At 40.0% G+C, this 23,401-nt stretch overlaps 1 protein-coding gene across 1 annotated transcript in view; it reads right to left on the bottom strand.

The window, feature by feature from the left end:
• LOC113406072 (protein WWC3-like) overlaps nucleotides 1–23,401 on the bottom strand; it is a 103,926-nt gene that overhangs the window by 19,783 nt on the left and 60,742 nt on the right. Inside the window, exons 8-14 of the mRNA XM_026648399.1 lie at nucleotides 21,033–21,275; nucleotides 17,511–17,600; nucleotides 15,063–15,631; nucleotides 4,792–4,912; nucleotides 3,531–3,608; nucleotides 1,826–1,912; nucleotides 178–370 (exon numbers count right to left, since the gene is read on the bottom strand). Coding sequence (XP_026504184.1) covers nucleotides 178–370; nucleotides 1,826–1,912; nucleotides 3,531–3,608; nucleotides 4,792–4,912; nucleotides 15,063–15,631; nucleotides 17,511–17,600; nucleotides 21,033–21,275 — 1,381 coding nt within the window. The remainder of the gene's footprint in view (nucleotides 1–177; nucleotides 371–1,825; nucleotides 1,913–3,530; nucleotides 3,609–4,791; nucleotides 4,913–15,062; nucleotides 15,632–17,510; nucleotides 17,601–21,032; nucleotides 21,276–23,401) is intronic.

Raw genomic sequence — 23,401 nt, 5'->3', positions numbered from 1 at the left:
AAATAGCCCTGATTATGACTAATCCAAAGAGATGCTCCATATCACTCCCTTCAAATTCCAGCTACACTTCTCTTATGCTTAAGAAAAAAAATTAGTACTTTTGGTGTCCTTTGCTGATATGGAAGTTACTTTTATTAACAATACCATACTATTTTTCAGGAAAAATAGACCACTTACCAAAAGTTCTTCTTGCTGCTGGTGGTCAACTGAACAAATATACAGCTGCAGCGATTTTAATTTCAATGCACTTGAATGCACAGGGATTCGGAAAACTTCATTAAATATTAATGGAGTTTGGAATTCCAAAGCTCTAGAGCAGTAAGTGGTTGGTGTGCCTGACTCCAGTGGAGGTAAGTAAACTCGAACATGTCTGGGAACAGCAAAACAAGCAAAAAACAGCACAACTGAAATAAAGAAAGCTAGGTTCAAATTATTTTTTAAGTTTCTAAAAATCAAACTGAACAATAAAAATAAATGTAATTTCTACATTCACGACACACACTTGCATCTCTTCATTAAGGGAGTTTAGTCTTGCATTCGTTAAGTGAAAGAAACACAAAGTTGAGCAGTTCTTCCACTTTCCAACACTACTGATTAACCTGGAGACGTTACAATATAGCTACTGTTGTTGTGTCCTGTCACCGCCCCCCACCTCGGAGTTTTGCCTGAAAAGTTAGGCAGGAGGGGAAGAAAAAAAAAAGTCACGGAGGGTGCCTTACGATTGACAATCCCTTACTTGCTTCTTTCACCGATGAAACTCCAAGCCCAAATTAATAGTCACTACCTTTCTGGATGACTGTCACTATACATGGCTCTCTTCAGAGACTATCAAAATCTCTTTTATTACACAGGAGCATGCATTCAACAGTACAAGATGATCACCTTCTCCTTACCATCCCCTTCTATTCCCAAGAAAACCAAACCTTTGTATTCTATATATGGCAGCAGACTAACATTAGGATAGTGACCCAACTTCTTTTGAAATTATTTTTAGCTGTAGCTTTGGGGAGAGGGGAAAGAGGGGAAGGAACAAGCTTTATGATCAAGAGGCTTTATGTTATATCAAGAATCCCATTGGAATGATTTACTTTACAACATTCATAACAATTCTACAGTACATCAACTTTCCAAAGTTTTCAGGCAAGTTCTTTGGTCAGAAATAAAACCAGACAACAGAATTTTCATGGCCCCTATTGTTTGTCATTAATTTAGAGATATATTGTCAGCTAAGTTTCATCTGATGTTTAAATACAGAAATATAATTTCTGTATCATTGGGTAAGAAATATTGTAAATACACCTAATTATAAATGTAGGGATATGTTCTCTATATTGTGGCAAAGGAATGGAAGTGATGAACTGTCATGCTATAAGACCAGATGTAGAGAGACTATAATTCCTCATTCTGAAACTCTGTCAGATAATTTCTTTGTTTAAATTAGTTTATCTTTATGGATTCTATCCCGAATGGTCTTTATAGCTGCAAAACCTACACAGTGCTCCTGGGCTTTACAGCTGGATTATTACAATTACCTAAGGGTCATAAATCATTACTTATGCGAGTAAAGGTTGCCATGATTGGGCCTCTAAGACAACTATTTCCTCCTTAATGGTCACTTGTTAATGTCCCTGAATATTAATACAACCCCCTACCCCTCACCCCCCAAACTAGACGGCTATCAAAACATATAAATTTTCATTCTTCCCCAAATATTGTACTATTTTATACAAACAGCGTCTAGCCAGATTTATTATACATGTGTGGTTGTGGAACAAAATAAGTAACAATCTGTAATAATCAGACCTTTGGTGATATTTGAGCTTACATTTTGCAGCCTTCTTTCACAACAGGACCAGTAAAGTTCTTCAACTCTAACACATGGACTAGGAGACTTTCACTTCCACCATCATGCCTGGAAAAATAAATTCCCTGAGTAAGTTAGCAGAACTCAGTGATTAGCTTGCCAAATTTGGATGGAAGAATAAAAATGTTACAAGGAAGAAAAACAGCTCTGTTTAGAATAAGATAAATCTTTTATGCACGTGTGGTTGCATGAAGTTAGTTAAAACTCTGTTGAAATCCAATGTGATTCTGGGTATCACATTCTGGTAAGAGAAACACAATATTATTACAATACTACACTAAAGAATCTATCAGAACCAACAATATAAGAATCAAGTACTAATACATTAAAAAAAAAAAAAAAATCTCATCCCTGCTCCCATGCTGCCAACCCTCAGCTACAACTGGGGCTAATCTATCCACAAAAGTTGTATTGCTTTCATTATATGGCTATAGTTAGAGCAGTACAACCACCTTAATGTAGATGAGGCTGTATCAGCATGAAGATGCGTTATGCCACTAGAGCGATTTTCATATGGGAAGGCGAATAAGCTAATACAGGGCTAAGGCACCTTTACACTGATTTAACTGCATCCACACTAAGGGTACATCTACACTACCCGCCAATCTGGCGGGTTGTGTAGTGATCGATCTATCGGGGATCGATTTATCGCGTCTAGTGTAGACGTGATAAAATCGATCCCCGATTGCTCTGCCGTTGACTCCGGAACTCCACCGCGGCGAGAGGTGGAAGCAGAGTCGACGGGGGAGCGGCAGCGGTCGACTCGCCGCCGTCCTCACGGCCAGGTAAATCGATCTAAGATACGCTGACTTCAGCTACGCTATTCGCGTAGCTGAAGTTGCGTATCTTAGGTCGACACCCCTCCCCCCGCAGTGTAGACCTAGCCTAAGAGTTGTACCAGTGTAACTATATTGATAAACACCTCTGAACATCAGTTGCAGTTTGCCATGGTCTACATTCTTTCGCTAATTCATGCGCTGTATAAATAAAAGGTAACTTTTTCCTGTCAACATGAATTTGGAAACTGAACAAACAAGTTAAACCTATTAGCTGAGATTCTGTGCTGCACCTCTTAGAGGCACAGAGCAGAACTCGTGGCCTAGGTGGAGGACTGCTCAGGGGGCTGAGAGGCCCCTGGCATAACACAGCCTTGGTGGCCTGTCTAGGTGCCCATGGCTGTCATACAGGTGGCAGTGCTACCTGAAATCCCTGCAGCAGTGTGTGCTGTGACCAGCCCTCCCCGTAGTACCAGGGCTTGCAAGGTGATACACGGGAGGCAGCCTTAAACCTGTCTTCCACTGTGCCTTACGTGGCACTAAGGGGCCAGAGAAAGGGTGATGATCTCGTGTACTGAGACAAATCCTCATCTTCTTACTCACACAAGAATTCCAAACAATGAAAAGGATACTGTGGAAACAGATGGAAGGATGGAAAAGTGCGGCAAACCAGGTGCTCCTTTGCCAACCAAGGTAGAGGGAACTGAATGGAATGCCTGACGGTAGTATTAATATACTGCAGTGGTTGGCGCATGATGTCCAGTAAGGGCCTGTTTCATGCCCACACCCAGCTAGCACTGCCCTCAGTGTTCAAAGCTTAATAGATAAGACCCTAGAAGGAGAATCCTGGTGGGCAGTATCTACTGAAGAACCCAAGTATCATTACTTACAGGAATCCAACATGTATTTGTGGTTCTTCACTACTAGCAACATCACTACTGTAAACAGGGTCTTCAACATCATCATTCCTACATGGGGAAAAAAAGCCAACTGTAACCTACACGCTGATTTAGAGGGGTTTATTTTATGAATAAAATGGATATATCCATTTAACATGCAAAAAAATGGATAGAAGCGTTGTGACTTGTTTTGTGACCTGAAACACTGCAAATCAGAAAACATGGGAAAAGCTCATTAGGTAATCTAGGGTATGTCTAAATTTCAGTCCAACACCCACAGCTGGCCCAAGTCAGCTGACTCAGGCTAGCAGGGTTCAGGCTGTGGGACCATAAAAGCTCCAGCCCAGGCCCTGGGACCCTGTGAGGGGGAAAGGTTCCAAATCCCGGGATCCAGCCTGAACCCAAACATGTACACTGCAGTTTTATAGCTCTGCAGCCCAAGCCCAAGTCACCTGACACAGGCCAGCCACAGGTGTATTATTGCGATGTAGACGTACCCATAGCTAGGCTCCTGCCATTACAGGACATTCAGCTATATGTTCTCCAGTGGTTACACTAGACCAGTGTTAAATGATGTAAGGAATGGGCCTTCTACAGCTTCTCTGGAAAAACTATTCCACAGTCCAAGAGACGTCACTTTTAAAATGCTTTTTTCCCCAGATATTCTTTCCTTGATTACTGTTTTACAGTATTTACACACTTGTATATTGTTATACATCCTTCCCTTAATCATCATTTGGCCAAGCTATACATTTTAGTTTTACAATTTTCCACATAAGTCAATTATTCCTTCCCTTTAATCATTTTTGTTACCCTTCTGTTTCCAGAATTGTAACTAGTATTTTGTAAAATATTGTTTTCATGTTGATAAAATACAAATAAAATACACAATGATAAACGCTGAAATCAGAAAGGTATTAGGACAGGATGAGACAGCAAAAATACTTCAGCAATAGGAAAAAGCATTTTACAAGTAAAAGGGGGAAAAAATCTTATAGGTTGTCAGGAGTGGTACAGAGGTGGAAGTGACATACTAACACCTGTGAAAATGACAGTGGAATGGCATGTAGCCAGCCTCCATTCTTTCTAAAGCATTTTAACCTAATATTCTTACATTATTAAATATTGGGCATTATCATGTATCCAATAAGAAAAAAAATATACCTATTTTAGAAATTTACAAACTATTTTTGCAGACTTTATGTGGCAGAAAAAGGACATTTCCAATTTATTGCGCATTTATACACCTGACCTTTTGCTTAAAGCTTCAAACACGCCACTGTCACTAGCCAGTGAATAATCGGATAGACATGCTGAGACTCGCCTGGCTCGCCTCGCCGACCTTCTTGCACTGTCTTCGCGTAGAGTTACGGCTATAACGGAGGGGAAAAATTAAAGAAAGTGTCAGGTTGAGGCAATCCCTCACAATTCATTATATAAAAAGCAAATTTAATATCTCTTAAACTGCCCAAACAAACATACAGTTGATGTAAATACAATTACACATGCTGGAACATTATTGCAACTTAGAAAAATAGTAAAATGGATTGGAGTTACTTTGCTGGAGAATTTAGGAAGGCTGTTAATGGCTAATTTCTCCATAACAAGAGAAAATATAAACTGATCTCATCACTATGCAATGTATTTCTGAGAGACCCGCCACCACCAATGGGGTAAGCCTTAAACTGCCTCAACCCCAGCATATATACACACTGTATCCTAATATTAGGATTTACCTATTAACCATCCCTTTATAAATGTGTGACACATTGGAAATATCCATAATGCCTATTTCTTTTAACCTAGCTAAAAAGGAAAGATTTAGGAAGTAATTTGCTGTTGGTAGTACGGGGTTTTTATTTGTTTTTTTAAACGTTAATTCCCCCAACCACAAATCAAACTGGCATAATCAGACCATAGTAACAGCTTCTACTTGCAGCATGAGGCACACTGTCAAAATGGACCTGAGCCTGACAAGTAGAGCTGGATGGCCATTTTTTAAAATTTAAAAAAAAAAAAAAAAAATTTTGAAAAATGTTTTTTCTTAAAAAAATATGACATTTCCCTTCTCCCTGCCCCTTACTAGCAAACTCAAACAAAAATAGTATGGACAATCACTTTCATATCATAAAGTATATAACAGAATGTATGCAAAATAGTTTTGCATATGCAAGTGAGTATTGCAGTGTAGAACCTCAAATGGGCATGCACAAGTGACAGGGCTCAAGAACTGAATGCATATGCAAAGTTACGCACATTCAAAAGGCCCTATATGTTTTGAAATTCCATGTCTTGAGACTGAGAGATATCAAACTGATTTACTTAAGTGTTTCCTCATTGCACAGGTATCGCAGATGATCTTTCCAAATTTAATTTTCTTTCCCTCAAAGGCAGAATTAAAACAGAAAGCAGAAAAGCAACTAAAAACGTTTTAAGGGAGGTGAGTAGTGAGATGTGGCATTCACAAGTGGGGGAAAATAGAAACACATCATTCCTCTATCTATCCATGCTGTGATATTTCAAGGGGTGGTTTTGAGTTGCATCAAACTGCAACAAGCAACCCTTTAAGGCAACTGTTTTTTTTAACATGCATGGATGGTAATGGACAGTATATTGGAAAAAAAAGATTAAAGCATACAGCCTATTACCATGGAGAAAGTACACAATGTATATCCTACGACAAACAAATAGCACAATTAATTAATAAGTGCATCCTAAAGATTAATCATTTTAATGAATGGCAGTAAAACATTAATATTCATGAAGGATGAAAAGCACCCCCCCAGTGCAAAGGGCTAGCCCACTGCTGGGCATATATGATGCATAGGCCTTGGGCAGATCCTCTGAACTAAGGTGAATCTCAGTCCCTTTTGAGTGTAATATGAAGAGGACCACATGATTACTTATAATGTCATGCTCACGAAAGCCCTCCAATTACTACTGCACGTGTGCAACTGCTGGTTTTCAAATATCAGTACCTGCTGTCACCAGAAAACATTGGTCAGGATTAAATTAATCATGTGTTTCAACCTTCCACTGGACAACTTCATGATGAAGTTTAGCTGTCACCTAGATCAATGGGTCTCAACCAGTGGTACACATACCACTGCAGGTACGCAGAGGTCTTCTAGGGGGTACATCAATTCATCAAGATATTTGCCTAGTTTTACAACAGGCTACGTAACAAGCACTAGCGAAGTCAGTACAAACTAAAATTTCATATTACTATGACTTGTTTATACTGCTCTATATACTATACACTGAAATGCAAGTACAATATTTATATTCCGATTGATTTATTTTATAATTATATGGTAAAATGAGAAAGTAAGCAATTTTTCAGTAATAGTGTGCTGGGAAACTTTTGAATTTTTATGTCTGGTTTCGTAAGCAAGTAGTTTTTAAGTGAGATGAAACTTGGGGGTACAAAAGACAAATCAGACTCCTGAAAAGGGTACAGTAATCTGGAAAGGTTGAGAGCCACTAACCTAGATGACTTACCTCATTGGAAGCCTGATATACGTTACAAACTCAAATGTTAAGAAAACAATGTATTTTGAGACTTGCAAAAGGTGAAAAGACCTGTGCAGAATCCAGAATTCAATCAACTAGATGCAAGAGGATCCAAGTGTTTGCCTTTGTCGATTGATAACAAGCCATGTCTACCCTCCTCCAAATTTTAATGTTTCTAACTATCTATATCTATCTGGGAAATTTAGACCTTCAATCAGGAGTGTCCCAATCTCTTCCTAAATCAGCGGAAGTGTCTTTGAGCTTGAAGAAAGAACTAAGCTCTCGGGGATCATTGCTTCCCATCTTAATTGTCCAGTAGAGATCATCATGCAACACAATGCATTTCAACCTTACCAAAAATACAAGCAAACTTCTCAGCTCCAGGTAATTAGAGGAAGCAAAGGACTGAAGAAACGATATTCAAACTATGATGATGTTTGCGTAATGCCCCACTATGAGGCCCTCAGGATGGTGTGCGACATTGGTGGGTTTTTTTATGCTACTCATTTCATTTTTTGCTTTGTCTACATGAAAAAATAGCATCAGCATAATTTAAGGTGTGAAATTGAAGTAGTACATTTTAACTGGTGCAAAAGGCTGGATGGACACTCTTATTTTAGTATAAGAGCAGCTTACTTTGGATTAGTTTAAGTCAATTAAGAACAGTTTCAGCTAGATTGATATAAGCCACTTTTACATCAAAATAAGTGTCCCAAGAGCCTTTTGCACCAGTGTAACTGTATCAGTTTAAACACCAACTCAAGTTACACTGGTGCAATTTTTCACTACATGGATGGCTTGTATGGATCTAGGAGACGAAAGTAAACCTTGTAACCATAAGAGGCACTTTGCAAGCTCTCTGCTTTGGGCTGTCATCTTTTGGAATCTGTCTGGCCGGAAAAACTGATCTCAAAATGCACCATGGTGAAGCCATGAAAAAGTGATGTTACAATAATGTTGCAACTTACTAATGTTTTTATTGCTGCCTGGAGGCCACGGAAACACCTGATAATACACCTCTACCCCGATATAACGCTGTCCTTGGGAGCCAAAAAATCTTACCGCGTTATACATGAAACCGCGTTATACTGAACTTGCTTTGATCTATTGGAGTGTGCAGCCCCGCCCCCCCGGAGCACTGCTTTACCGCGTTATATCCGAATTCGTGTTATATCGGGTCATGTTATATCAAGGTAGCGGTGTATCAGGAAAATCCCACAGAATTTGGGAGAGGTGGCAAATGTTAGAACATGCCTTTGACTAGAAAATCAACATAAAAAACAGCTTGACAACCAGAAAGTAACACCATGTTTTGGATTTCATGTAATGGGATTTGCCACAGGTTTTAGTAAAACAAAGTTGGAAACTGAAAAGTTTTATTTAAAATAAAATTTGGTATTTCTAGTATAGAGGCAGCATCTCATCTTTTACTACCTTACTCCATATCTTAAAAATGTGGATACAAAATACTGACCTACATTTTCAGAAATGACTCGTGATTTTGGGTCAGCTGATACACCTTAAACAGGCCTGGTTTCAGAAAGTTCTGAGAATCCACTATCTGAAAAAGTGGACGTTTTAAGGTGTCTCAAACTAGCTGTTAAATAACTGAGGGACCAAAATCACCAGCTACTTTTGAGAATGTAACCCATGCTTCATGAACTTGGACTTTATGTGCTGTGTATCAGCTCAAAATGCATTTTAATAGCAGAGTTAAGCCATCTCCAGAAAATAAACTTATAATGGAGACACAAACAGACCCTAATCTGCAATGGTACTGTTGGGCATTATCAAGATATAATAAAGCTGAAGCTTACAGAAAAGTTTTTCTGAGAAGTCATCCGCAGCCATGAATATAATGTTTAGTAGACATAGCAAAAACTTACGTACTCCATAATGATTAAACATATATAATGTGATACCAACTAAAATCAAATGTAGCTCAGCCACCCTCTTCTCCGCATGCAAGTCATACAGAACATACACACTGCACACACACAAAAACACGCTAAGCATTACAGGCAAAATCATCATAATAAGTAATTCCAGGTTCACTTACAGTGAATTTTTCTGCTGTGCCGCATGAGAAACAAGATACAAAATGAAAAGCACATGGTGATAAATCAATTTTTCAATCTATGCCAATGCTTTTTATACAAAAGATTATTTAGACACTAATGGAAACTAGATACCTACATAATTGTATCTGGATCTGAATTTTCCTCAAGTTTGGTAATGTTTGGAGCAAGGATTTTAACTTGGCCCATTGTAGAGATAAGGGCGGGCTGTAACATTTGGATCTAAATCCAAACTTCCCCAAAGTTCAGGGTTGTAGATATGGATTTTCTCTTTGGGTCCCTCTTTACAAGAAAGCAGAATTTTCCTCTATATTTAAATTAATATATAATTTAAACTAACAAAATTAGTGATGGAAGTTCTTTAAATTAAAATTCACGGAAGAGGAAACAGGAAAAAATGTAAAAGTTTAAAAACAATGTTCTATTCAGATGTGATTTTTTCCCCCCTGTGATCTTTGCAAGCCTCTTCCTGCAAGTGAGTTGAATTCCATGGCCCAGTCAGGTTCTTTTTGTACACATCATAAAGTCACCACATATTTTAGCACAATTCTTAGTATATTCTCAGGAGAGATGCCAGACTGGAGGAGCAGCAGAGGTGCCGGTCAACATTGAAGTGCATAAACAAGACATTGTGTGAAGAAATCTTGCACACTGGCTGCATGCAGTAAACAAGGGACTGTTTGCTGGGACTGTTGGTTCCTCCCCCACTTCCATGAGTAATAATGTTCATCAAAATTACTACACAATTTATTTTATTTGAATATTTAAGGAAGTTGTTTGCAGTGTTGTCAGAATTACAATTTGTTCCCTTTGCATTATGCTACGACACCAGTAGGTGGCAGCAACCAAACGCTTTGCACAAGAACTTAAAACCATAAAGCTAGCTCTAAACCCCAGAGTTCCAATCTGTGGTATATGTACCCTGCCGATACGTGAGCATCATGTTCCATCAGTTCACTTCACAATAGTTCTTCAGGTGGTATGTGAACCAATAAAGTTTGAGAAATGCTGCTTGAAAACAGCTGCTATGAAACAGAATGCAAACTATCCAAGCCAATCAATTTACAGAGTGCAAAAGAGTCAAGAGCCTCGGCAAGAAATGTGAAGGGGGAACCATTTTTCCCTAAATAATTGTTTTAAAATTCACACATTAAAAGCAGCTCAAACGAACACCACCAGAATAATTCTTTGGCCTTTACTGTTTTTCTACTTCCAATGTAAACGTTGCATGCTATACACAGAGAAGAAATAGGTGAACACAGTGGAACGGGAAGCGCTCTAGTGACAAAAACAGAAGAGAATGTTTAAATGAAAGAAAAGACAGGAAAGAAAACTTCACAGTGGGTGGGAAGAAGAGTATAACTGAAGCAGCATCCCAGCCCCATTACAGCGTTCCTTTTCTCAGCACGCAAATCAGGTCTTCATTTCTAGAAACTACGTACAGGTAGGGACTTACCAAATTCACAGCCACGAAAAACACGTCATGGACCTTGAAATCTGGTCTTCCCCGCAAAATCTGGTCTTTTGTGTATTTTTACCCTATATTATACCATATACTTTTACCCTATGCCTTCAGAGCTAGGTGATGAGAGAGTGGCGGCTGCTGGCTGGGCACCCAGCTCTGAAGGCAGCGCCACCGCCAGCAGCAGTGCAGAAGTAAGGGTGGCATGGTATGAACACATCCGCAAAATTTGCTATTTATGCCATGACCAACCCGTGAAAAATGTGTGATTTCTCCGTGATTTAATATACCCCTACTCATATTCAATTTGTGATCCACTATAGCCTGCAGATCCTTTTCACCAGCGCTACCACCTCCCCATTTTGTAGTTGTGCATTTGATTTTTCTTTATTAAGTGTAGAACTTTGCACTTGTCGCTATTGAATTTCATCATGTTAATTTCAGACCAATACTCTAATTTGTCAAGGTTTGTTTTGCATTCTAATTCTGTTCTCCAAAGTGCTTGCAACCACTCCTAGCTTGGTTTCATCTGCAAATTGTATAAGCACTCCATTATCCAAGTCAGAAATGAAAATATGGAACGGTACCAGACCCAGGACTGACCCACACAGGACCTCACTAGATATGTCCTCCCAGTTTGATAGCAACCATTGATAACTACTCTTTGAATATGGTCTTTTAACAAGTTCTATACCCACGTTATACCAATTTAATCTATACCATATTTTCCCTAGTTTACATAAGAGAATATCATGTAGGACTATGTCAAAAGCCTTATTAAAATCAAGCTAGTTCATATCTACAGCTCTCCCCCCACCCTCCCCAATTCACTAACCAGTAACTCTGTCAAAGAAAGACATTAGGTTAGTTTGGTCTGACTTAACAGAGGGTCCTGTGGCACCTTTAAGACTAACAGAAGTATTGGGAGCATAAGCTTTCGTGGGTAAGAACCTCACTTCTTCAGATGCAAGTAATGGAAATCTCCAGAGGCGGGTATAAATCAGTATGGAGATAACGAGGTTAGTTCAATCAGGGAGGGTGAGGTGCTCTGCTAGCAGTTGGGGTGTGAACACCAAGGGAGGAGAAACTGCTTCTGTAGTTGGATAGCCATTCTCAGTCTTTGTTTAATCCTGATCTGATGGTGTCCAATGTGCTAATGAACTAATAACATTGGTGGACATGCAGGTGAATGAGCCGGTGATGTTATAGCTGATCTGGTTAGGTCCTGTGATGGTGTTGCTGGTGTAGATATGTGGGCAGAGTTGGCATCGAGGTTTGTTGCATGGGTTGGTTCCTGAGTTAGAGTTGTTATGGTGCGGTGCGTGGTTGCTGGTGAGAATATGCTTAAGGTTGGTGGGTTGTCTGTGGGTAAGGACTGGCCTGCCTCTACTCAGGACACTCCCTACACTAACACAGGAACAAATCAACATACCCTTAGAGCCCCGACCGGGGTTATTCTATCTACTACCCAAGATCCACAAACCTGGAAATCCTGGACGCCCCATCATCTCAGGCATTGGCACTCTCACTGAAGGACTGTCTGGATATGTGGACTCCCTGCTCAGACCCTACGCCACCAGCACTCACAGCTATCTTCGTGACACCACAGATTTCCTGAGAAAACTACAATGCATTGGTGACCTCCCAGAAAACACCATCCTAGCCACCATGGATGTAGAGGCTCTCTACACAAACATCCCACACACAGATGGAATACAAGCTATCAGGAACAGTATCCCTGATGATGACACAGCACAACTTATTGCTGAGCTCTGTGACTTTATCCTCACGCACAATTATTTCAAATTTGGTGACAATATATACCTCCAGACCAGTGGCACCACTATGGGCACCCGCATGGCCCCACAATATGCCAACATTTTTATGGCTGACTTGGAACAACGCTTCCTCAGCTCTCGTCCACTCACGCCCCTTCTCTACCTACGCTACATTGATGACATCTTCATCATCTGGACCCATGGGAAGGAGACCCTGGAAGAATTCCACCATGATTTCAACAGCTTCCACCCCACCATCAACCTCAGCCTGGACCAATCTACACGGGAGGTCCACTTCCTAGACACCACCGTACAAATAAGCGATGGCCACGTTAACACCACCCTATACCGAAAACCCACCGACCGCTATGCCTACCTTCATGCCTCCAGCTTCCACCCCGGACACACCACACGATCCATCGTCTACAGCCAAGCACTGAGGTACAATCTCATCTGCTCCAACCCCTCAGACAGAGACCAACACCTACAAGATCTTCACCAAGCATTCTCAAAACTACGATACCCACACAAGGAAATAAAGAAACAAATCAACAGAGCCAGACGTGTACCCAGAAGGCTCCTGCTACAAGACAGGCCCAAAAAAGAAACCAACAGAACTCCACTGGCCATCACCTACACTCCTCAGCTTAAACCTCTCCAACGCATCATCAGTGATCTACAACCCATCCTGGACAATGATCCCTCACTTTCACAGACCTTGGGAGGCAGGCCAGTCCTCGCCCACAGACAACCCGCCAACCTTAAGCATATTCTCACCAGCAACCACGCACCGCACCATAACAACTCTAACTCAGGAACCAACCCATGTAACAAACCTCGATGCCAACTCTGCCCACATATCTACACCAGCAACACCATCACAGGACCTAACCAGATCAGCTATAACATCACCGGCTCATTCATCTGCACATCCACCAATGTTATATATGCCATCATGTGCCAGCAATGCCCCTCTGCTATGTACATTGGCCAAACTGGACAGTCACTACACAAGAGGATAAATGGACACAAGTCAGATATCAGGAATGGCAATATACAAAAACCTGTAGGAGAACACTTCAACCTCCCTGGCCACACAATAGCAGATGTAAAGGTAGCCATCTTACAGCAAAAAAACTTCAGGACCAGACTCCAAAGAGAAACTGCTGAGCTCCAGTTCATTTGCAAATTTGACACCATCAGATCAGGATTAAACAAAGACTGAGAATGGCTATCCAACTACAGAAGCAGTTTCTCCTCCCTTGGTGTTCACACCTCAACTGCTAGCAGAGCACCCTCACCCTCCCTGATTGAACTAACCTCGTTATCTCCATACTGATTTATACCTGCCTCTGGAGATTTCCATTACTTGCATCTGAAGAAGTGAGGTTCTTACCCACGAAAGCTTATGCTCCCAATACTTCTGTTAGTCTTAAAGGTGCCACAGGACCCTCTGTTGCTTTTTACAGATTCAGACTAACACGGCTACCCCTCTGATATTTGGTCTGACTTGTTCTTGACAAATCCATGATGACTATTCCTTATAACCCTTGGACCCTTTAGGTATTTAATAAATTTGTTCCAGTATCTTTCCAGGTATTGAAGTTAGGCTGACTGGTCTATAATTCCCCAAGCGCTCTTTGTTCCTCATTTTAAAGGCAGGTACTATGCATGTCCTTCTCCATTTCTCTGGGACCTCACCCATCTTCCATGAGTTCTCAAAGGTAACTGGTAATGGTTTATATGTGGGGAGCACCCATAATGAATGTTCTATTGTGATCATTTGCAATACAAGTGGAATAGTAACTATTTCAGTACAAATGATATATATTTTTGAAAGTGTGTTGTGGTAACCACAGATTTTAGAGTAGAGTTATTGTAAGAGTATAACTGCCCCTCCCCTCCTACACTTCAAGATCTGGCAATCCCTAATGGTCTCAACTAGCTCACTTGTTTGTCTTCCCCCTAAACTCCTGTATGCATGTCAGTTCACGTAAACAGAATAGGTGCTGGGTGGCACCCATCCACCCCAATTCTGGCCCAAATAACACTCACACGTAGACATTACATACCATGCACACACAAATCAAGGAATACAGTAACACCATAGACTTACAAGCCAGTTGTGTTTGCCTGCCTCATACAATTGTAAAACAAAAGGGTCTGATCTGCATGAACCAGGTAGATTTAAAAGGGGTAGTTACTGCTGTTACTTGTGTTCTGTCATTGTTTGTTCCTACTTCAGCCAGTTCAGGTTGCCTCCCCATTTTCCTCCATCAAACTTACTGCTATTACTAAGTGTTTTTGGCACACAAAGAGAAGTGATATCAGCTGGCACAGTCTAAGACTGTTCAGGTTCTCTCATTCAGGATTTTTCCTAAGACGTAAACACGCAGGCCTATTATTTTTAATCAACAAAATTGGCATATTTTCAGAAAAAGTACTGACGTTTCCATTAACAATTTATGTTAAAGTCTAAAAAAATTACTACATACGAACAGTCTCTGCACTTCACCTTTGAACAAAAAATTTTTTAGTTAACATCAGATGTAGAATTGTTTTTTAAAAATTAAATTAAAAAATAAATCGAACTGATAGCAGATTATAATGCCATGCTTACATTTTTCTTGTGTTTTTCATTATCCCTTGAAGATTAGGTGAGACAAAATGGTAATGAAGAAAACAAACTCACCTCCACCAGTTTGGATGTTTGCCAGGTGTGGTCCCATTTCTTGCAGTCCATCATCCACGGGGTAAGCAGGCGTCTGTGATGAAGTTGTTCCTTGGGCATCGTCACCCAAAACCGAGGCCTGAGCTCTGCGCATTTCTAGGGCTCCTACACCCGCTATCTCCTCAAATCCTTCTGACATCTGGGCAAGTGGAGAATCCCGAGAAGCAGAAAGGAAGGGGGTGTCCAGAGGGGAACTTGGAGGGGACAACGATGACAAGGAGGACCGTGATGACAGGGATGCCAGGGATTGAGGAGTATCCAAGGACTTCCTTTGTTTATTGAAGTTACAATGTCCAGTGGAATCAGAGTACTGCACATCTTTACTGAGAGAATCAAATGGAATCAGGTCAAAGCGCAGATGTTGTGCATAGTCAGTAACACTGTCTGATTTGTCATACTGTGGGAGGCCATAGATGTCCGTGAAGCTGACAGAGCTTAGAGACCCTCTGCTGGACGCCAGTGAACCTCGGCTGGATGCCAGTGATCCCCTACTGCTGCCAGAAGACATTGTGAGGGTGCTAGCAGATAAACTAAAACAGAAAAAGATCCATTAATATATGAATTATATAGCTAGGAACACATCATAGATAGAAAAATAACAACCCACATTAAGATAGAGGATTTTACATGCATTCAGCATTGTAATACTTAGGTTAAGGGCCATCTTTCTTCTCCTCCCTTGCCTTTAGGCTAAAGGTGATGAAAGTAGTATAAATAAAGTGGAGCAAGAAGGATCATCACATCCCTTTCCTCAAATCTGCAGATGGCTCTCTGTGGGTTTTGGTGGAAAAGTGGCCAGAGAGAAGACTGGTGAGGGAAAGTCATAGATTCATGGAGTTTAAATCTAGAAGGGATCATTAGTTCTCTAGTCTGAACTCCTGTATATCACAAGCCATTATATTTCAATCAGTTGCTTCTGAATTGAGTCCAATAACTTGGTTCAAGAGGAGTGGGACATCAGCAGAACAAGGAAACAGTCACTCTATACAGTTTATATGCAAGCAAACTCACAGAATTCCCATTTGAAAACCTTGTGGGAGCTTTCAAGTTGCAATTTCAGCACTAACCCCATTCCTCTGCCGCTCTCCAAATGTGGAGATAAGAGTATAGCAGTGGGTAAAGTGTGAACCAACAGGAGCTAGGCTCCTGCAGGTGGTGTGCTGGTGAGATAAGGGGTCCTCAAGAGCCATCCCAAGAGGCTGATCCCTCATGGAGATAGTCTCAAACTTGTAGGATTTCTCTGTAGATCTCAGAACGTCTTCATGTTTAGAGGGTGACATCCTCTATCTCCTCCATAGCATGCAAACCCCTACTCTGAGTGACTATTGTCTTGGAATGTCAGAGTAGTGAATCTGTTAGAATGTTCCAAGCACATTTTATCCTTTTACATTTTATCTCTTTCTCACTTCTAACTACTCTGTTTACCCTTTTATGCCAGAAATGAACCCTGACCTCATTTCTCTCTTCCGCTCTTCAGAGTTGGGGGGAGAGAAGGGGGGGTTGGTTGGACTGTGGGTAGCAGTAGTGGTTGTCTTGCTGCTGTTGCCACTGTACTCATGTTTTTCCTCCAGCTGAAAATTGTAAGATTTGCATAAAACAGGCAGATTGGAAAGAGACAGTTCTGAAAGTGGATGCTGGGAAGGCGCATCACTACCTTTTCTGTTTCTTCTTAGCCCAAACTCCAATGCATCAAGTGCCTATTGTTTCTTCTTTCACATCCCTCCTCAAAATTAACTTCTCCCACAAAACATAGCCCATGTCCGTAAAATGCTGCCTCCCTGATTATATATTGACTCTCCATTTACCTTCCTCTTGTCACTTAGAAGTTGCGTGTCTGATTTGTACTGTCTATTTATCCTTCTGTGTTGTTTTCCGGTACAGCACCAGAGACCATCAATGCTTAAGAAATAAGCAATCACTAATGTGGGCTTAAGAATGACACCCCGAATTTTCTGTCTTTTGTCATGCATAGTTTAAAGCTTGTTTGTGTATCATTTTTTATTTATAAACAAAAACAATCATAAAATGGGTTCAGCTGCATTTCTCCTTTCCACATATTATACAGACAGATCTCACTAACTTTCAAACCAGGCAGTCCAGATAGCTATTATTAAAAGTGAAAAGTACTTTTCTCCTTTTTAATAACACTCTATCCAAACCACTGAATTTACGACACATCAAATACTTTGCTAAACTGCAAGCTGTGAATGCCTTTCAGTGCCCAAAATGTACTTAAAGAAAACAGATCAACAAAGTAAGAACCAACGCCCACCCTTTACTTATATTACAAACATACAAAAGAAGTATGAAAAAGTAAAATGGTCTGTTCTGTTTGTACTTTTACTTTTCTTCTGTTGAATTCAAAATTTATTAAATTTTTTAAAATATTATTTTCTCTAAAGAACTCACCTTTTTAACTGGGAGTGTAAATAGGAGGCTAAGCGAGTAGCTTCTTCCAGCTGCAAAAGCAAACAATTTCTCTTCTCCTGTAACAGTATCCTATAATTAAAAATTGCAATTATTATTTTTCTTCTTTTGTTTATATTGCAGTAGTGTTCAAAATGTGCTAAGAGCTTTCCAAACACAGAAGAAGAGACAGTTCTTGTTGTATTGGGAGTAACCAATGAATCCTTTTTTAACAAACAGAATTAGTTCACTTAGGGCAATACACAGCGTTTAATCCATGACGGAACTCCCATTGAGAGCATAGGATCTGAGAGCCTTATATAGCACTTAGAGAACTGCAGTAACTGAGGAATAAGGAACCAAAAGAAAACACAAGAGCTATGGTGGTGAAGTTACATAACAGAAATTGCCAAGGCTAACCATAAAGGTACCTAAGCTGACATGTAAGAGGCAGGAGCAGCTGACTAAAAACAAGTATCAGAGGGGTAGCCGTGTTAGTCTGGATCTGTAAAAAGCGACAGAGTCCTGTGGCACCTTATAGACTAACAGACGTATTGGAGCATAAGCTTTCGCGGGTGAATATTCGCCAGTACCTCAATTACCCATACAGATTGAAAGTCAAACTTCAAAAGGAAAAGAAATTTTTTTTGGAGAACTTCTGTTCTTTTAAGCAGTTTATCACCGAACTCTGTGATCCTGGCTTTCATTCAGATATACTGTGGCAGGAGAGGAGTGAGGAACCACTGGGAAAAAGGATAAGTATCGAACTGACCTTCAAGTAATGCCCCAAGAGTGAATATACTGTAGTAAACTGTAATTATAATTTTTTAATATTTGTTAATATATTTCTTGTATTGTTCTCCTTCAAACAGAAGTTAGAAGCATTTAAAACATTAAACTATAATAAAAACTTCTTTCTTCTTGAGGAAAAAGTGACCATTATTGTTTCTTTACCGAGGCAAAAGCAAGTGGCCAAATTACTCAGCATTATTGCCCGAACACAAACGGAGTCGTCATAACTTTGCCTGTACTATTATGCTTGTAAGGTACCCTGATTACATTTTGAAACTATTAAACTTTATTTTAAAAAGGTGCAGCATTTGTTCCAATCCCTCCATTTATTCTCTACCGGAAATACAGAGTTTTCTATGTTTTTTCTGCAGTTTTATTCTTTTAACTCCAAATTAAAACCTTTCCCTCCACAGATTAAAATCAGGGGGGTAATTTGTTCTGTTTCTTGGCATATTATTGGCATAATATGTCTCCATTCTGCAGCCCAGACCTGATACTTCCTCAGTCCTCAAGGCTCCCAAACTGACTGATATTTGGAATGCAGGGGAACAAAGGGGTGGGTGTCCAGAGCTCTGACTTAGCCAAGGGCAGTGTTTCTGGCTCCACAGAAAGTCCCATCAAACCCTCCTTGACTGGAAAAACAGTTAATAAGATGCAGGGGTTTTGACAGAGAGGGTAGTAAAGGGGAATCTTTTGGATGAGTGAAATTAAAAATTAAATGTTAGCCTTAACCACTCATATTATAGCTATTTAAGAAACAAGAAAAAGCTACTTTCTCTACGCAGCATAATCTTGAAGCCCCTGTGTAGTTCTCTGTATGAGTTCTAAGTTATGCTAGCTCTTCGTGTGCTTAACGTTACATTTTAAAATCAGTAACAACAGAACTCTTATTAAATGTGCTTAAACATCAACCCTTTTTTGCAAGCTGGGGGAAGGAGATGGGTTATGGAAGGAGATCCTCCAATGATAAATGTTTTCTGTCTCTGACGGACAGAATAATTAGTCTAGTCTCTGGTGGTGTTCTCTCTCTTATTATAAAAAATACAGCATCCTTAAATATTCTGCTAACTTTTGCTCAATTTCTTGCTAGAATCTGAAATATCAAATATCACCCTGGAATGTTGGTTTCCACAGCACAGACTACAACATGGAAAAAGAGCTTGCTCTTTTTGCCAGCACAGTATGTGCTACCTAACATGAGATCCCAAAAACAACAAATAAAATTTACTACACTGCAGTGTAAAGTGAACTCCCTTCTCTGTCATTTTCTAGGCTGGAGTGCCAATATTGCAAAAATCACAAATAATGTCATACAAAACATAAACTGTATTTATTTAATCAGCTATGAATTCTCTATCACCATTTGGATTTACTGCCTGAAGTAAGCCTGATCAAGTCAAATAGAATTCTACAAACTCAGATATGGGGCCATTTTCAATTATTTATAAAGATCAACTTAATCACGTAAGCGTTAATGTTTAGACAAGATTGTATTAATATTGCTCAGTGTAGTGTCCTCAAGTGTCAAAGTTGGCTTTTTTCCATTAATTCACGGCTCAACCTGTGACAAAAACCAAAAGAATGCACAGAAAATCTGGGAAAACGTCTCACAGATGCTAGCTGCTTGCATGGAAGAAATATTTTCTAAGTGGACAGAAATATTTTCTCTGGTGTAAGAAAAAGTTCACCATAAAGGTTAGCAACATTATTAGAGTATTAGGAGAAATGAGTTTTAGACAGAAGCTCTGTCCCCCTAATTGGAGGCATTTTATAATATGCACAGTTTATTGACATCCTTGGCCGGAATTATGTCTGTTCCTTAAATTCGGTGACAATTTATGGCACCTTGAAAAGAACAATACACCTCTACCCAGATATAACGCTGTCCTCGGGAGCCAAAAAATCTTACCGCGTTATAGGTGAAACCGCGTTATATCGAACTTGCTTTGATCCGCCGGTGCTTTACTGTGTTATATCTGAATTCGTGTTATATCAGGTTGCGTTATATCGGGGTAGAGGTGTACTTCCCCCAAGTGAAGAATGTTTTCATTTTTAATAACAGCCTCATATTGGTTTTAAATACACAAAATTTTTATATAGCATACTCAACAAAATCTTAGGGCCACATTTGGGTCCAGCCAAACTGTACACTGCACAGGTCAATGGGAAAGACGTATGTACAACTACAGCATAAAGGTCATCTTTAAACTTCCTGAGTCCTGGGGCTACTGCTGTGTGCAGGGCTAGTCTCTGTTCTCAGGTCTCTGCTGTTTCTGGGGACGTGACCTCGATCACTCTAACTTAACCCCAGGTGCCAACCAACTATCCCCATCATCTCTGGTCCCCATTGTTTGGGTCCCCATTCATCCTGAGTAGCTCAATGGCATTTCTCTGGAGCTCAGAGCTTTTCCAAAGATAAGTGAAAAACTGACATGATTCTTATCAGTTCTGCTGCACTCCTGGGATCTGAATAGGAAAAGGGAAAGTGACCAGTCTTGTCGATTTCACTCTAATACCGCTTACAGGAAAGCTTTCAGAAGATTGGATCTAAACAGTGGCATGGTCAGGAAGTGCTGACTGGGACCCCAGTCCCTTTTGTAGGCAAAGTGCACAAATAACCACTGTAGTGCTTTGATCTCATATAAAGCTGGTAAACTGCACCAGCTCTTCACTTGGAATCTATGCAGCTGCATCCTATGGTAGATAAGAAAATAATCTGTTAAGTCGCCAAACCTTTCAGTGGCCCCCTGAGCAGAACTGGCCCGAGCCTGCTGAATTTCATTCTCCAAGCGCCTTTTTTCTTCCTCCAAACGTGCAATGTATTCTGGGGATCGTCTCTGCTGACTGATGAGCTGCAGTTCCTGAAGGAGAGCCTCTTTCTCCTTGATGAGCTGAAGACGGTCCCTGTCCGCCTCAGCCATTCCTGGCCAAGATTCATTATCTAGCAAGGCCAGCTGCTGCTGTATATTGGAAACTCTTGGGGAAAAAATATGAGAGCATGCATAAGAAATAGATAAGTAACAGGGGAAAAAAAACTGTGGAATAACTGTTGAGGAAAATCACTCCCAGACCACTAGCACTAAGCTACTTTTATTCTTAAAACTATTTGTATATGTGAAATAAACCACAAAAACTTGCAAGCATACATTTATGGTCTCATATAAGTGAATATGTTCAGATCTATAGCTTAACATCCTTAACTTACACATACACCCCATTATGTTGGGCATTTAACAGATACTTAATGACTTCAGCCACATGGTACCATATATGTTGCAGACAAATTCAAAAGATGACGTAAGGATACAACTGGGGAGTTTACTCTCAGCTTCCTCTCTTTGTTGGCTTTAAATTAGATCCTAATTTACATCTGAATTTTTTTAAATAGCAAACGAAGAATTAACAAAACTAATCATCACAACTATGATAATTAATTAGAGTGGACAATGTCTGCCATGATATTTTAGCAGTTTTGAGCTGCTATAATTCATATTATAAAGATGTGGGAATAAAATTAATAGTTTTAAGATGACTAGATGCAGTTAACATGAAACTCGTTGGCTGCTGTTCCACGGAAGGAGTCTGAGTGCTGTTGTGTAGCCTAAGAATCTGCCTTCTGTTCTGAAGGAAGTAGTCCCCTTTATTTCTTATTCTCCACAGTCAGGATTTTGGGAATGTTTTGAGCCATCAACAAGTCCCACAATATATAGAGCCAAGCTATTCTCCAAGTGACTGTATATCATTCAGCTAAGAAAAATCTTTAAGGGGCAGAAAATATTTGGCACTCCATGACTGACAACTCAAGGACAGGAATAAATAAGTCACGAGTCCAAAAAATATGGGGCTGGAGCAGAACAGTTGCCGCCAGGAGCAGCCATTATACAAGTACTACTGGGAAGAAGCCAAGCCCTCCCAGTCCCACCACTCCAACAACTTATTTCTTTTGTCTGAAAACAAAACACAAGCCGTAACAGCCTATCCGCAAACCAAGAATTATTCAAGATAGTACCTCAGCCTTAGGGTGGTATGGTGACGGTCAGCGAAGTACAAATGAACACACTTATCTTGAATATTATGAGTTGAGGAATGCCTAAGTCATGGAGTTTATTTGCATAAACACTACTCCCCTCTAGAGTAGAGTTCTTTTTAGTTTCCTAACAAATCAAGTTTCTTAAATTTAAATTCAGTTTGAACAGTTTCCTTTTTGCCTCTTTTTCATTCTGACATGCCTCTGAACATCCTCATTTTACCCAGACCTGGAAGACCCAAATTCCCATGATCTCAAAGGCCTAAGGGACAAAATCTGCCAACCACACTAAGTTTGTTGACAAAACTGTCAGTGTAAGCTATGCTGGCCAACTTCCAGTGTAGATGCAGCTATGTCAACAGAAGAATGCTTCTGTTAACATAGTTAACTTCGTTTGGGAAGGTGGCATTCCTACACTACCCCTTCTGTCAGTGTAAGCTGCATCTACGCTCAGGGGTTGTGCCAACATAGCTATGCGGGTATAATCTCTGCAGTGTAAACACTGCCTAGGGGTGGCAGAATCCGGTCCTAATTTTGTAAAGCCAAACAATTCTGATAGGCAACTAAACAGAAGTAAATCTCCTGATACTGAGGTTTGTCCATCACTTCTGAAAATATGTCAGTTTTAAGTTTTTGTATATGTAAAAGGAGACAGCAGGAGTACAGAATCAGGGTCAGTGCACCTCAGTGGGACTATTTACCTAAGTAGAGTTTCTAGGATATGACCCTAAAGGTTAAAATCTAAGAAGCCTAGCCCATATTGTTAAAATAGCTTAAAATAATTAAGACACAAAAAAACCCAAGAGACCTTTTTATTTTAGAGTGTGAACAAAAATTCTTCAAAGCTATATGATACTATTTGTTTTATATATATAAATTATATATAAATTTAAAAAAATGTCCAGAAGTTTGTTTCAGTATGTGTTCCCTAGCGAAAATCTGGAATGCCATGTCTACAGGAAACCTGATGTAAACAACCACGTTCTTGTCAATCAATTACCAACACTCTGACAGCTCTTTTAGTAAAAGTGGAAATATGCACGAGGAAGAAAGTTTTGTAGGTGCAATATAAAAT

The sequence above is a fragment of the Terrapene carolina genome, unplaced genomic scaffold, assembly GCF_002925995.2.
Source record: "Terrapene carolina triunguis isolate 2854851 unplaced genomic scaffold, T_m_triunguis-2.0 Scaffold22, whole genome shotgun sequence".
Taxonomy (NCBI): Eukaryota; Metazoa; Chordata; order Testudines; family Emydidae; genus Terrapene; species Terrapene triunguis.
Note: the sequence above shows the minus strand (reverse complement) of the source record. Positions and strands in the feature narration are given on the sequence as shown.